The sequence below is a fragment of the Schistocerca nitens genome, chromosome 4, assembly GCF_023898315.1.
Source record: "Schistocerca nitens isolate TAMUIC-IGC-003100 chromosome 4, iqSchNite1.1, whole genome shotgun sequence".
Lineage (NCBI taxonomy): Eukaryota > Metazoa > Arthropoda > Insecta > Orthoptera > Acrididae > Schistocerca > Schistocerca nitens.
This window is the reverse complement of record NC_064617.1, coordinates 340933082-340948253: the sequence shown is the minus strand read 5'-3', so window position 1 is coordinate 340948253 and position 15172 is coordinate 340933082. Positions and strand designations below refer to the sequence as shown.

Sequence of the window (15172 nt, the reverse complement as noted above, 5' to 3'; positions counted from 1 at the left end):
GCAGTAACAGGATTTAAGCCACATTGTACAATATAAGTTTTAAATTTTGCTGGAGTCCAATTAGCAATAAACCAGCGAAGCCCCAAGTTTTTAAAGACTCCAACTTGCACGTATAAAACAGCTTCAAATGTCTGATTAACATTGAGTTAATGCGTTGGACATTTGACGTAAGCGAGAAAAACTTGAGAAAAGGTTTGAAATGATTTTTAAAGTTGGTTGAAAGTTGCTAAGGGCTTTCATTATCATACATTTTAAGCAAGAACTAGTTTTCCACGCGTCTCAATGTTTATTACGTCGTATCTACTGATTTTATGTGTCGTACAATGATATATTTTTTCAGGTATATTCAGTGGTATCTGTGCCTACTGTATGCAAAATGTGTTGGTAAAGAAGAAATATATTAAAGAAGAAATATATTAAAACATCATGTCAGATGCTGAAGTTTTACTGCATGAATAGAGAAAATTTAGTAAATGATAAAATTTTTCCCTTTCATCATTTTGTGGGGGTTGTCAACAAGAGGAAGTGGCGGAGGACATACGGTGACATAAGTAATTTTACTCATGTTCGAAACAGGCTTATGTCTATTGAAGTTACTTTATTGTTCTTGATGCAGCCGCTGGGCTAAGACATTTTTCATTTATTAGTGTGTATGACTTCTGAAGAAGACTATATTATTATAGCAGAAACCATGGTCAAGATTGAAAATAAACATAATTTAGAGCAACTGTGGGCTGTTTTTCATTCGAGACAATTTCGTAACGGTTGCTGTTGGCGCTGCCATGATGAAAATAATGTACAAATAATGGCGACTGCAACAATTATTTCCCACGTTAGACCTCTTATGGTCTCTATTGAGTGGCACTGACTTAGTCGAGCACTTACAAATTGTAAAACCGACGTCTATGTATATTTTACCTAACATTTTTTTAAAGTTTTAAAGCCTAAAATAAGCAAGTACATCGTCGCATTCGTCAGGCCTTCTAACTGCGATGCTGTTGTGCTTGTAAGGATTAAGTGTATGTAATCACTTTTAGTGTAGCATTTACAAAAGTCGTTGTTCGTTCATTACCCTCACGAGCACGTTCAAATCAATAATGCTAACGAAACAGACGACTATGCTGGTGGTGTAATAGCCCAATTAACAGAATCCGTAAAGGTCAAATAACTTGAACAGTTCGTGTAGTCGGAAATTTTGGCATAGTGGTAGGAGGAAGTATCACAAACTACATACCGGTAATAGAAATCCAGATTGGTGAGGAATCAGTTTGGAATGGATGTGCTTTTGAAGATCACTTTTGTACTTAAAAAAAAATAATGGAAAACAGTGGCCTCCAGCAAAAACGTATCCCAGTACAAATTTTAACTACATTAAATTTCCTGCTCATTTTTTTATGCATGACTACTAGCCGGCACACAGCGAGGAAGAGAATACGAAAACTTCGCGCGTGGATTATGAAGGCCAGAATGACATTGCGGGTCACATTAAACGACAGTGGCAGGAGCAACTGAATCACGCAGCATAATTTAAAATTTTATTTTTTGTGGGGCTCGACAGCCTCAACATGTTTTGAGAATGAAAGCATGGTACAGGTAGGACGTATTCTTTTTATTATCTATGCGATTGGACAATTTCAGTCTTTGACTGGAAGTTTATGATACGTGCTTGAAACTACCCAAGGTTGAAACTGGCCGGTCGGATAGATAGTATAAATAATTTATCCTACCTTCTCGTAAACTGACATACGGCCAGGAGAGCAGTGTGCTGACCACATGCCCCTTCATATCCGCATCCAGTGATGCCTGTGCGCTGAGGATGACACAGCGGCCGGGCGGTGCCGCTGGACATTTATGGACTGTTCGGGCGGAGTTTATTTTTATAAAGCCCATCTGGACGATGCTTTCATCTCAAAACCCTGGCCGGCCGCTGTGGTCGAGCGTTTCTAGGCGCTTCAGTCCGGAACCTCGCGGCTGCTACGGTTGCAGGTTCGAATCCTGCCTCGGGCATGGATGTGTGTGATGTCCTTAGGTTAGTTAGGTTTAAGTAGCCCTAAGTCTAGGAGACTGATGAGCTCAGATGTTAAGTCCCATAGTGATTAGAGCCATTTAAACCGTTTTCAAAACCTTCTATTTCCTACTATTCATTCCGCCTGGCTCTGTAAACGCCTATGTAACAGCAACTAAAGCGTAACGATGTAGTGTCCGTGACGTTACAGATTACAGAATCACAGACAAAGGCGAAAAATGTTGCCATTTCACAAAGTTTGTACGATTGTGGTGCCTGCGCGAAGAGTAACTAACGTACGATGTTGATGTCGCAGCAGATGGCGTCGGCGTCGGCGTCCGTGTCGGCGGCGCTGAGCTGCGTGATGCTGGCGGCGGTGGCGGGCGCGCTGCTGCCGCCCGACAACACGGGCCTGGTGGGCGTGCCCCCGGAGCGCGACCACGCCCCCTCGCTCAACTTCTGGGTGGGCGCGCCCAAGCCGCCCGTCCGGCCGCGCCGCAAGGACCTGCACGACGAGACGCTGCTGCGCAGGCTCGGCAGCGACTTCGATCCCCGCTGGATGCGGCGCGCGCACACCCCCTTCCAGAGCGCGCCACCAATCGTGAGTACCCGAGTTCGCCACCAGAGCACTGACGCTGCGGAAACACTCACTGGTTGCGACCGCGATAACACAGTCACGAACAATGAGCCCAGTACTATACGGAGAGTCCACTCCGTGAAGCAAAACTGTAACCCTGGCGTCACAGTCGCCTTGTTAGATCGAGACATACCCTCAAATCGTTTCGCTGAACAGGAGAAATGAAATTACTCAGACGTGAGTTTCTCACGGCGTACGTAATGTTCAGATAACCTACGGGAATTCAGCCGTGTGACGTCGTTGACAACCGCCGCTATTTCGACAGAAGCACAAGCTGCCGTTTTCCAGGCAAAACTCAGGCAAGTAAGTGCTGAGCAAAAGAATTTAAAATCGGTTTTTCAGAGATACTCCGGAGATACAACACTCACATACACTGCAAAAGCTAGCACTACCACAAACCAAATATAACCAACGTCATAACTTCCGATAGTGAAATTAATAATAAACGGGTGAGGTAGCATAAACTCTGTCCCCCCCACCCGCTTTTTGACAAGTGGGAGAGCATGATTCCATTCAGAATTCAAACGAAACCCACCTTCGCTATTTATAAGTTTGCTTGCAAATTTAATTTCAACTGGTTCGCCTCGCGGGATTAGCCGAGCGGTCTGAGGTGTTGCTGTCATGGACAGTGCGGCTGGTCCCGGCGGAGGTTCGAATCCTCCCTCGGGCATGTGTGTGTGTGTTTGTCCTTAGGATAATTTAGGTTAAGTAGTGTGTAAGCTTAGGGACTGATGACCTTAGCAGTTAAGTCCCATAAGATTTCACACACATTTTTTTTTTTTTTCAACTGGTTCCTTGATCACACTGCCCAATTACTGGAAGTGCAGTTATATTCCGTAGGATGACCGGTGCCAAGACAGTAGTCTGCAATGGCGGATTTGTTAGGCTGTTTAAGCATGTGTGCCGCTTATGTTCAATGTACCTGTCCTGACAGTCCTGATAGTCAGACCATTATATGGATTGCCACAACTGCAAGCAATGTGGTAGACACCGACCTTACTGAAACCAAGGTCATATTTTACGGAATCTAAAAGAACCATGAAGTTAGATGATGTTCGGAAAACACACTTCACATCTTTGTAAAAATTCGTGGTGAAACATTCATCTGTCATTTATTTTGCACATTTCACTACTAGTTTCCGTCAAAGAGCAATATCAAGCTTAGCTGGCGTAAACGGCAGGAAAGTTACACCACAATATGAATAAAAGTAATTTGCTCTTTTAAGCCCACCATAGAACGCATTACTAGCTGTCGATGCTGACTTGCTTCTTGATGAAAATTATCGTACTCAGTTCTTATAGTGAGAAATTGTTTACATACTATGGTGGCCTTAAAAGAGGAAATTACTTTTGCTCAAATTGTGGTATAACATTCCTGCTGTTTATGCCAACCAAGCTTGATAATGGTCGTTAACCGAAGTTGCAGCATTAGAAAATTGCAGCGAAATGCAGGAAGATCTGCAGCGGATAGGCACTTGGTGCAGGGAGTGGCAACTGACCCTTAACATGGAAAAATGTAATGTATTGCGAATACATAGAAAGAAGTTGTATGGTTATATGATAGCGGAACAAACACTGGTAGCAGTTACTTCTGTAACATATCTGAGAGTATACGTACGGAATGATTTAAAGTGGAATGATCATATAAAATTAATTGTTGGTAAGGTGGGTGCCAGGTTGAGATTCATTGGGAGAGTCCTTAGAAAATGTAGTCCATCAACAAAGGAGGTGGCTTACAAAATACTCGTTCGACCTATACTTGAGTATTGCTCATCAGTGTGGGACCTGTACCAGGTCGGGTTGACAGAGGAGATACAGAAGATCCACAGAAGAGCGGCGCGTTTCGTCACAGGGTTATTTGGTAAGCGTGATAGCTTTACGGAGATGTTTAGCAAACTCAAGTGGCAGACTCTGCAAGAGAGGCGCTCTGCATCGCGGTGTAGCTTGCTCGCCAGGTTTCGAGAGGGTGCGTTTCTGGATGAGGTATCGAATATATTGCTTCCCCCTACTTATACCTCCCGAGGAGATCACGAATGTAAAATTAGAGAGATTCGAGCGCGCACGGAGGCTTTCCGGCAGTCGTTCTTCCCGCGAACCATACGCGACTGGAACAGGGAAAGGAGGTAATGACAGTGGCACGTAAAGTGCCCTCCGCCACACACCGTTGGGTGGCTTGCGGAGTATAAATGTAGATGTAGATGAACTATTAGCAAATTGTGCAAAATAAATGACAACTGAAGGTTTCACCATGAATTTTAACAATTACGAGTATTTGGCGGCTGAATATCACCACCTGCAAACATACAAACACTTCAGATTATACTCTCGCAAAAATACTGTTCGAAATGCTCCCTACGTAAGGCAAAAAGGACGTAGACTTTAGTGCTATCTCAGTATAATTGTCACTCACATGGTTGACAGTCATTCGATAGCGCAACGCACGGGTGATCTGACTTTCACCATAACCGTCTTCCCATAAATGACATGTCGCAACGTATCATCCATTTCCCTCCTCGCCAACACCTCAAGGAAGGGAAGACAGCCATCCTTTCCCACTTTCATCTTGAAACAAATATTCAGGAGGACTGAATTCAGGTGTTGTAAAAAGTCATTCAGGTTCTCATTGCCATGAGGCCAAACAACAAAAGATTTAAGATATGTAGACATATCTTAAATCTTCCATAAACAAATCGGTAATAATATGTGACAATCATATTTCTTGCAGTTGTGTTATGTCATATATGGGCTAGTCTATCAGGACTGTCGAGGCCCGCTGTTCTGAGCATAAGCGCCACACACACTTACAACAGCCAAGCAAATACGCCACCGCAGAACATTGTCTTGGCACCGGGCATCTTACAGGATACAATAACACAGATATTCAGGCATGCACTTCCAGCTATTGGGATAGTGTTGTTAAGGAAGATGTTGAAATTGAATTAGCAAATAACTTTACAAATAGAGATGTTGGTTGTTGTTTAAATCCTGCTTTGTATCCTGCTTTCTCCCTTGTCAAGAAACACAGGGACAGAGTTTATGCTACGTCACCCGTCGATTATTAATTTCACTATCGATACTTTTGACGCTGATCATCTTTGGTTAGTGGCGGTTCTAGTGTTTACAGTGTATGTGAGTGTTACCTTTCCGGAGTTTCTCTGAAAAGCGGTGTCTTAAATTCCTTTGCGCAGCACTTACTTGCTACAGTTTTGCCATGAAACTGGTGGGGTGTGCTAATGCCGAAATATCGCCGGCTGTCGATGACGTCATACGGCTGCATCCCCTTAAGTCATTTGAAAATGTAGTGGTTGTTTACTAACACTTTACTAACTCCAAGGTGAAGACCAATAGCCCAAAAAATTTTTATTAAAGATCACAGTGGATCACGACAAACCACAATCGTTGAAGATATTGATAAACAAAAGAACTCAATAATGAGACGCAGATAACTTTTATCGACTATGTCAACCCGTTCGACAGATTAAACAAGAGAAAATTCTGGTCAATGTGGAATTCAGCTTCACTTCATACTGTCCATAACAACATTATACATTGAAACTAAATTTGAAATTTGCAATTAAAAGCGTCTAACAAAATAAGTAAAAATCACATGATAGTTAACCAAAGAGTTAAGCAAGATAGAAGTACTTTCTCTATTTTATTAAATTATTTACAAATGATAAGACTAAAAATGGAATGAGAAGACAAATATTAATAATGGAATAAAACTAGATAAGAATCATTGTACAAATAATTAATGTATTCTTCTTTATTACAAAGTTATATTTTTAAATTAAGCCAAATTGGACAAAATCATCATTTCAAAATATCTACAGGAATGACAAAAGGAATGGAATTCCGAGGAAAACAAGACGTCCGATCAAGAATAGTACTAGAAAACAAAGAAAGTTATTTTAACTACCAGGGCTGCGACACTTCTTTTGATCATGATAAGGATAAACGAAGAAGACAGGAAACTTTCTGGGTGTCTGTGTAACATTAAAAAAGATATTAATCAAAAAAGACAACTAGACAAATGCTCTTGAAATTCTATAAACCACAAGCTGTTCCATTGCTGATTTACGGATCTGAGTATTGGATAACAAACAAGAAAGACATAAAACGAATAGAGGCGTCAGAAATGAAAGTAAGACTTTTTTAGCATGAAGCTAAATCAAGAAACGAAGGTATTAGGAATCAGCTTAGAATATTTGCAGTAATATAAAAAATCAATACATTTGAGCAGTCAAGGGAGAACATGTAAAGAGAATGAAACAGTGCAGATATCCTGAAAAAATCTTTGTAATATCTACCCAGAGGAGTAAGGGTTGTAGGTCGGCCGAAGAAAGAATGTAACTAAGAAGCTAAAGTCATAAATGTGGAGCTGCTGGTTCTGTTGCTGATAATGATTCGCCATGATGCTGTCGAAGTTTATTTGGTAGTTCACTCATACATCAGACATCAGTCGCAAACCCGAGCGCTGCTAACAACTGCGAATGCCTCTCGCTAACATGGCGTCTCCTCCAAAGAGGGTCACAGTTTTATAGGCAAATACACCTGTGAGTAATCTCTCCGGTAGAGCTCTCTGATTGCAGGACTCGTACTCATTTTTGTTATATACTGCGGAAATAACACTCCGAGCGGCAAGTAAGCTACTCAGCTGTAAACGATATTTGATGATACACCAAAACTGGATATATTTGTCACAAGGGATGTATCCGCGATCCTTATTTACACAAAACAGAGTTATTTTCTTGTCTGCTAATCTCTGTTTTTAATTTAAAAGTGACCGGCTTCGGGCAGTGTCGCACGTCTTCAGATCACATGTCGTAGCTACAGAGTAACGTGTCGTAATGCAACTATCAGTTCGCTGTCATATGGTAGTTGTGGCACGAAAGGTTACTCCGTAACTACGAAGTCCATGGTAGAGACATTTCGTCATGTTTAACGTGTCTTTTTAGAGTACAGAATGGCGAGTACGTAACAGAAGATTTGTCCAGCCGCAGAAATACTTCGTATAACTACACAAAAAAGTGAAATTTTGTTCGCTTCACTTCGAGCCAAACCAGTTATTGAAGCGTAAAACTAGTATTCTATGGAAAAAAAGACGTTGGAGGTAAAACTGCCGCGCAGCCTTGATAATATATCAACAGCAATAAAGTCGTTTCCCAGCACATCAGGAACCAGTTCCGCAATTGGTGCTGTAATAGAACAACAAATATCAGAACCATAAGCTTGTTTCTTATGTACGGAATACAGTATCTTCTCTTGTTATCCGTGTAGTTAACTGTAGTTACATACAACTCCTTCATGAATGGCCCCTAATTTTGCTGACTGTTATATGGTAACAAGCCTTATAGCAGTGAGTGTTGCGGTTGTATATTAAGACTGTGCTGCAACTCTTCGTAAAGTGCGTTGTACGACATACGTTTTTAGCGCCATATATACGATGTAGTGACGAATTTGTCGTCAAGCCAGACACTTGACGCCAGTTATATAGCGCGCAATTCGCTGAGGTTCCATCTTCGGAAAATAACTACCGTCACTACATTCTTTAAGCACACAAACTATATACCATTTCAGTATGGGGTGTGCACCCGACGTCCTTAATTGTTTGTTGGATATATTCGAATCCCTGCCTTCCCCTACAGTTTTCGCCCTCTACACCTTCCTCCATATAAATTATTCGCAGAAGACTTAATATACGTCCTGTCGTCCTGTAGCTTCTTCTTGTCAGTGTCTTCCAAATATTTCGTTTCTCAATGTTTATGCGGAAACATTCCTCATTTCTTACCGCTTCACTTAATTTTTAGCATGTCCCTGTAACACCACACCACGGACACTTAGAGTCTCTTATTTTCCGGTTTTGCCACAGCCCATAATTCACCTAAATATAGTGAAATGTTCCAGACGCACATTCCCAATAATGTCCTAAAATTAACTCATGTTGTTATAGTTCCCGTACCTTGAACTTTGTTTTCAGCTTATCTTTTTGCATTTTTTATGACACCGTTGCTTCGTCCACCACGCATTATTTGTCCTCAAGTTGGCCCGAATTCTTGTCCTTTACCTACTATGTGGACAATTTGATGTCAAGTTCCATCATTAGTCTCGTTTGTTCTACTGCCCTTTACATTCGTCTTTCTTCGGTCTATCCACTTTCTGTAATCATTAGACTGTTGAACTCATTGAAAATGTTCTGTAATTCTTCTTCATTGTCACTTATTATAGCAATGTTACTAGAAAATCTTACTATTGATATTTTTGATCTTGATTTCCAATATGCTTTTCTATTTATTTTGTTCCCTCACTGCTTCTTCGATGTGAATGTTGAACAGTAGTGTAAATACTGCATCCCTGCCACACACCTTCTTGTGTCCAAGCATTTCTTTCCCGGTCTTGCTGTCGTTCTTGGCTATCGTACATACTGTAAGGACCCAGTTTTCTTTATCACAGTCATTTTATATGAGTAAAATGTATCTGCTGGAAGGACGGCTGTTACATTATTGTGGTCTTCATGAAAGATGGATTACAGCAGGAGGTGAAGTTATTAACATGGTTTTGTAGAAAACTGTAGGGGGATATGATGATTAGTAAATAGAGACAACAGGTTAGTTTTCAGTGGAAGTTTTATGAAAGGGGGGTCACGGATTTACTTCAAGCTTTGTACACTTTTAGTATTCCATTAGGACAACGCAACGCGCAAGCAATAAGGCGTATTACTTTGGTGATTTCGAGAAAATCGCAAGAGAAGCTTTGCCCACCAGCGATGTACCGGTGGGTTGCAACGCGGAGCACGAGATGGCAGCGGTCATATCGTTAGGGTTCAAACTCCGTAATCGATGGATAGCAGGATCGAGTCCGGCTATCTCTCTCTCTTCTTTTAGATATAGTTTTATCAACGCTAGTCATATTATTTCATACATATTAGACTAGATTTGAAGGTTAACGTGACGGCAAGACAAGTGGATTTGCATGAACTTTCACTGAATTTCCATTCTTATTTGATTGTTCGCTAATTTTTGCTGTCGCAACAACTATATTTATAACTATCGACTAGTGAACGATCAAACGCATAAATTTTTCCTGAAATGAATGCCTGTTGTGATTTCTGAAATCCTTTATACCAGCAGCCGGGTTGGGTACCGAGAACTGTTTTGGACCTAGACGCTTAGAACTGTAGTTATAGATTTCAAGGACAAGCGGCAGCCTTGAAAAGCCCAAGTATATCATCGATAAATAAAGGTGCAAATAACTTCAATAATGCAATGAGTTACAATTTGCCAGAATACGCGGATAATATACGATTAATTGTTGGTTGTGCTTGCGGCGTTACAAGTTGCACGATGATATTTATCACACAGACACCGAAAACATATTATCCAGCACATCGAACGAATGTAATTTTCTCGCATGCAAAAGTAATCTTCAGAGTTTCAGAGCAGAAAAAAAGCTCGTTGACATTTTGAAAAAAAAAAAAAAGCTCTTTCTTCCGACAATTTGTATGCAAACCACACATAACGCAACATATTCGTAAATATCGGTGCCGAAACTTGGCTACTTGCGATTTAATATATTTTAATAGTATCTTCATGAGAGGCAAATTCTCATTCATTGTCAATCAAATATGACCGATTCTGAAGGCGCTTGATAAAGTTTTTGACTCGCCTAAAAAAATTAAATTCGCATAATACTTGTTGTAATAGTGAAAATTAGTTAACAGTGAAATACCATTGGAAACTCGATAAAAGTTCTAGCAAATGCAGGATGTGTTTTCACCATGTTACACTTCAAATACGAGGGCAGTTCAATAAGTAATGCAACACATTTTTTTTCTCGGACAATTTTGGTTGAAAAAACCGGAAATTTCTTGTGGAATATTTTCAAACATTCCCGCTTCGTCTCGTATAGTTTCATTGACTTCCGACAGGTGGCAGCGCTGTACGGAGCTGTTAAAATGGCGTCTGTAACGGATGTGCGTTGCAAACAACGGGCAGTGATCGAGTTTCTTTTGGCGGAAAACCAGGGCATCTCAGATATTCATAGGCGCTTGCAGAATGTCTACGGTGATCTGGCAGTGGACAAAAGCACGGTGAGTCGTTGGGCAAAGCGTGTGTCATCATCGCCGCAAGGTCAAGCAAGACTGTCTGATCTCCCGCGTGCGGGCTGGCCGTGCACAGCTGTGACTCCTGCAATGGCGGAGCGTGCGAACACACTCGTTCGAGATGATCGACGGATCACCATCAAACAACTCAGTGCTCAACTTGACATCTCTGTTGGTAGTGCTGTCACAATTGTTCACCAGTTGGGATATTCAAAGGTTTGTTCCCGCTGGGTCCCTCGTTGTCTAACCGAACACCATAAAGAGCAAAGGAGAACCATCTGTGCGGAACTGCTTGCTCGTCATGTGGTTGAGGGTGACAATTTCTTGTCAAAGATTGTTACAGGCGATGAAACATGGGTTCATCACTTCGAACCTGAAACAAAACGGCAATCAGTGGAATGACGCCACACCCACTCCCCTACCAAGAAAAAGTTTAAAGCCATACCCTCAGCCGGTAAAGTCATGGTTACAGTCTTCTGGGACGCTGAAGGGGTTTTTCTGTTCGATGTCCTTCCCCATGGTCAAACGATCAACTCTGAAGTGTATTGTGCTACTCTTCAGAAATTGAAGAAACGACTTCAGCGTGTTCGTAGGCACAAAAATCAGAACGAACTTCTCCTTCTTCATGACAACGCAAGACCTCACACAAGTCTTCGCACCCGAGAGGAGCTCACAAAACTTCAGTGGACTGTTCTTCCTCATGCACCCTACAGCCCCGATCTCGCACCGTCGGATTTCCATATGTTTGGCCCAATGAAGGACGCAATCCGTGGGACGCACTACGCGGATGATGAAGAAGTTATTGATGCAGTACGACGTTGGCTCCGACATCGACCAGTGGAATGGTACCGCGCAGGCATACAGGCCCTCATTTCAAGGTGGCGTAAGGCCGTAGCATTGAATGGAGATTACGTTGAAAAATAGTGTTGCTTAGCTAAAAGATTGGGGAATAACCTGGTGTATTTCAATGCTGAATAAAACAACCCCTGTTTCAGAAAAAAATGTGTTGCATTACTTATTGAACTGCCCTCGTATAATATGCACGATATAATATGACTAAGGTTGAAAAGTATATAAAATAAAAAAAGAAGACGAGCCCCACTGGATGCTACGATCCACCGATTACGGAGCATGAACGCTAACCACACGATTGCCACCATCCCGTGCTCAGGGTCGCAACTCACCGGTACATTAGTGACGCCCAATACTTTTCTTGCAAATGCCTCGAAATCGCCTAATTAGTACGCCTTACTGCTTACACATTACGTTCTCCTAATGGACTGTTAAAAGGATACAAAGTTTGAAATAAATACGTGATTCGAACATAGTGGCCTCCCCTTAGTACTATGGATGAATGGATAGTTACGGATGATGAGATGAGAACCACGTTTGTCTTTAATTTTTTTGGTGTTCAGTCTTCTGACTGGTTTGATGCCGCCCGCCGCGAATTCTTCTCCTGTGCCAACCTCTTCATCTCACAGCAGCACTTGCAACCTACGTCCTCAGTTATTTGCTGGATTTATTCCAATCTCTGTCTTCCTCTACAGATTTTACCCTCTACAGCTCTCTCTAGTACCATGGAGGTCATTTCCTGACGTCTTAAAAGATGTCCTGTCATCCTGTCCTTTCTCCTCGTCTGTGTTTTCCTCATATTGCTTTCCTCTCCGATTCTGCGCACAACTCCTCATGCCTTATCTTATCAGTCCACCTAATTTTGAGCTATCATTTGTAGCACCATATCTCAATGCTTCGATTGTCATCTGTTCCGGTTTCCCCACAGTCCTTGTTTCACTACTGTACAATGCTGTGCTGCAGACGTACATCCTCAAAAATTTCTTCCTCAAATTAAAGCGTATGTTTAATACTATTAGACTTCTCTTGCGCAGGATTTCCCTTTTGCTATTACAAGTCTGCTTTTGATGTCCTCCTTGCTCCGTCCGTCATTGGTTATTTTGCTGCCTAATAGTAGAATTCCTTAACTTCATCTACTTCGTGACCATCAATCCTGATGTTAAGTTTCGCACTGTTCTCATTTCTGCTACTTGCCATTAGTTTCGTCTTTATTCGATTAATTCTCAATCCATATTCTGTACTCATTAGACTGTTCATTCCATTCAGCAGATCATGTAAAGCCAGAATGAGATTTTCACTTTGCAGGGGAGTGTGCGCTGGTATGAAACTTCTGGCAGATTAAAACTGTGTGCTGGACCGAGACTCGAACTCGGGAACTTTGCCTTTCACCGGCAAGTGCTCTACTAAGAAAGCTACCCAAGCACGACTCACGACCCATCCTCACAGCTTTAATTCCGCCAGTACCTCGTCTCCTACCTTCAACTAAGCCATGTCTCCGCAATATCCTTTCTTCCAGGAGTGCTAGTTCTGCAAGGTATGCAGGAGTGCTTCTGTGAAGTTTGGAAGGTAGGAGACGAGGTACTGGCGGAATCAAAGCTGTGAGGACGGGACGTGAGTCGTGCTTGGGTAGCTCAGTTGGTAGAACACTTGCCCGCGAAAGGCAAAGGTCCCGAGTTCGAGTCTCGGACCGGCACACAGTTTTTAACTGCCAGGAAGTTTCAGATCATGTAAATCTTCTTTACTTTCACTCAGGATAGCAATGTCATCAGCGAATCGTATCATTGATATCCTTTCACCTTGAATTTTAATTGCACTCCTGAACCTCTTTTTGTTTCCATCAGTATTTCTTCGATGTTCAGATAAAAGTAGCGGTGAATGAATACGTCCCTATCTTACATCTTTTTTAATCGGGGCACTTGGTTCGTGGTTGTCCACTCTTATTATTCCCTCTTGGTTCTTGTATATGTTGTATATTACTCGACTCTCCCTATAGCTTACCTTTTATATTTCTCAGAATTTCGAACATCTGCACCATTTTACATTGTCGAACTCTTTTTCCAGGTTGACAAATCCTATGAACGTGTCTCGATTTTTCGTTAGTCTTGCTTCCATTATCAGGAGCAACGTCAAAATTGCCTCTTTGGTGCCTTTACCTTTCCTAGAAAACAATAGTTGGCGCAGTTGTTAGACACTGGACTCGCATTCGGGAGGATGATGGTTCAAACCCAAGTCCGGCCATCCTGATTTAGGTTTTCCGTGATTTCCCTAAATCGCTCCAGGCAAATGCCGGGATGGTTCCTTTCAAAGGGATCTGCCGACTTCCTTCCCCATCCTTCCCTAATCCGATGAGGCCGATGACCTCGCTGTATGGTCTCCTTCCCCAAAAACAACCCAACCAACCCAACAACAATAAAGAAAATTGTGATTTAGTACAGATAGTTTTGTCATCAGACGGTTGCCAGATTCGGTGAAGTGAGTGAGCGTGCGGTGTGTTGTTGCCCTGCAGCGCGAGGAGGAGCGGCCGTCGGTGTCGCAGCTGCGGCGCCTGGCCGACCAGCTGCCGCTGCCCGAGTCTCTGCCGGCGGAGCTGCGGCCGGCGCTGCGCGCGTGGCTGGTGGCGCGCGCCTCCTGCCCCATCTCGTTCGCCTGGACAGACCTGGGCGTCGAGTTCTGGCCGCGCTGGGTGCGGCGCGGCCTCTGCGGCGACTCGCAGGCGGGCGGCGCCGGGGGCGGCGCGGGTGGCGGCGCAGACTCCGCCGAGAGCCGCGCGCCGCGCATCCTCGACGGGCTGCTCGTCGACGAGGACGACGACGGCGACACCGTCGGCGAGGACGCGCTGGCGCCCGGCCGGCGCTCCGGGGACTCTGGCGGCGAGGGCGCGGCGGGGGCGGCGGCGGCGGCGCTGGGGGCGGCGCTGCAGGGCAACGCGAGCGACGCGCGCCGCGCCTGCTCCTGGCCGCCCGGCATGACCTGCAAGCCGGGCGTCGCGCGCAACCTGCACATCCTGCGCTGGCACTGCAGGTGCGCGCCGCCGCTCCGCGGTACACCGAGGGTGCACAGAGATGTGGAAACACCGATAACACGATACGGTGTAGGAAAACTCGCAGACGTTCAAAACAGCTTCCACTTATCTCGGAATGGATGAATACAGGTCCCCTACGGTTTTCGAGGGAATCTTATCCCATTCTTCCTCAAAAATACTGACAAGTTTGTAAGAGGTCCGTGACTAACGAATTTATTGCTAGCGCACTCGAGCAGACGTAATTTCGATGGATTGCTCACGCGCTGCCTGCGATATGTAAGCTATAAGTGAATCGCAGACCAGAGAGCGGTGTCGGCTGTAGTAGGAGCTGTGTCGGCAGTAGTGGTCGTAGCTCGCTGTCGGGCGGTTGGGCCGGTCGTGCCTGAGCGATGTACTGTAAGGTAAAAGCAGCCACGGGCAAGTCTATTTTGTTACAACTAAATTTGTACATAAGCTGCGACATCGTCGCGAAAAAATACAGTGACCCGTATAAGTAATAAGTTTCCTTTAATTTACGTCAATCCTTTATGTTTGACAGATTACCGGTTTCGGTCT

General features: G+C 43.5%; 1 protein-coding gene across 1 annotated transcript in view; it reads left to right on the top strand.

The window, feature by feature from the left end:
• LOC126252295 (uncharacterized) overlaps positions 1-15172 on the top strand; it is a 245101-nt gene that overhangs the window by 206657 nt on the left and 23272 nt on the right. The window contains exons 3-4 of the mRNA XM_049953176.1: positions 2322-2606; positions 14102-14616. Of these exons, the coding sequence (XP_049809133.1) occupies positions 2322-2606; positions 14102-14616 (800 nt within the window). The remainder of the gene's footprint in view (positions 1-2321; positions 2607-14101; positions 14617-15172) is intronic.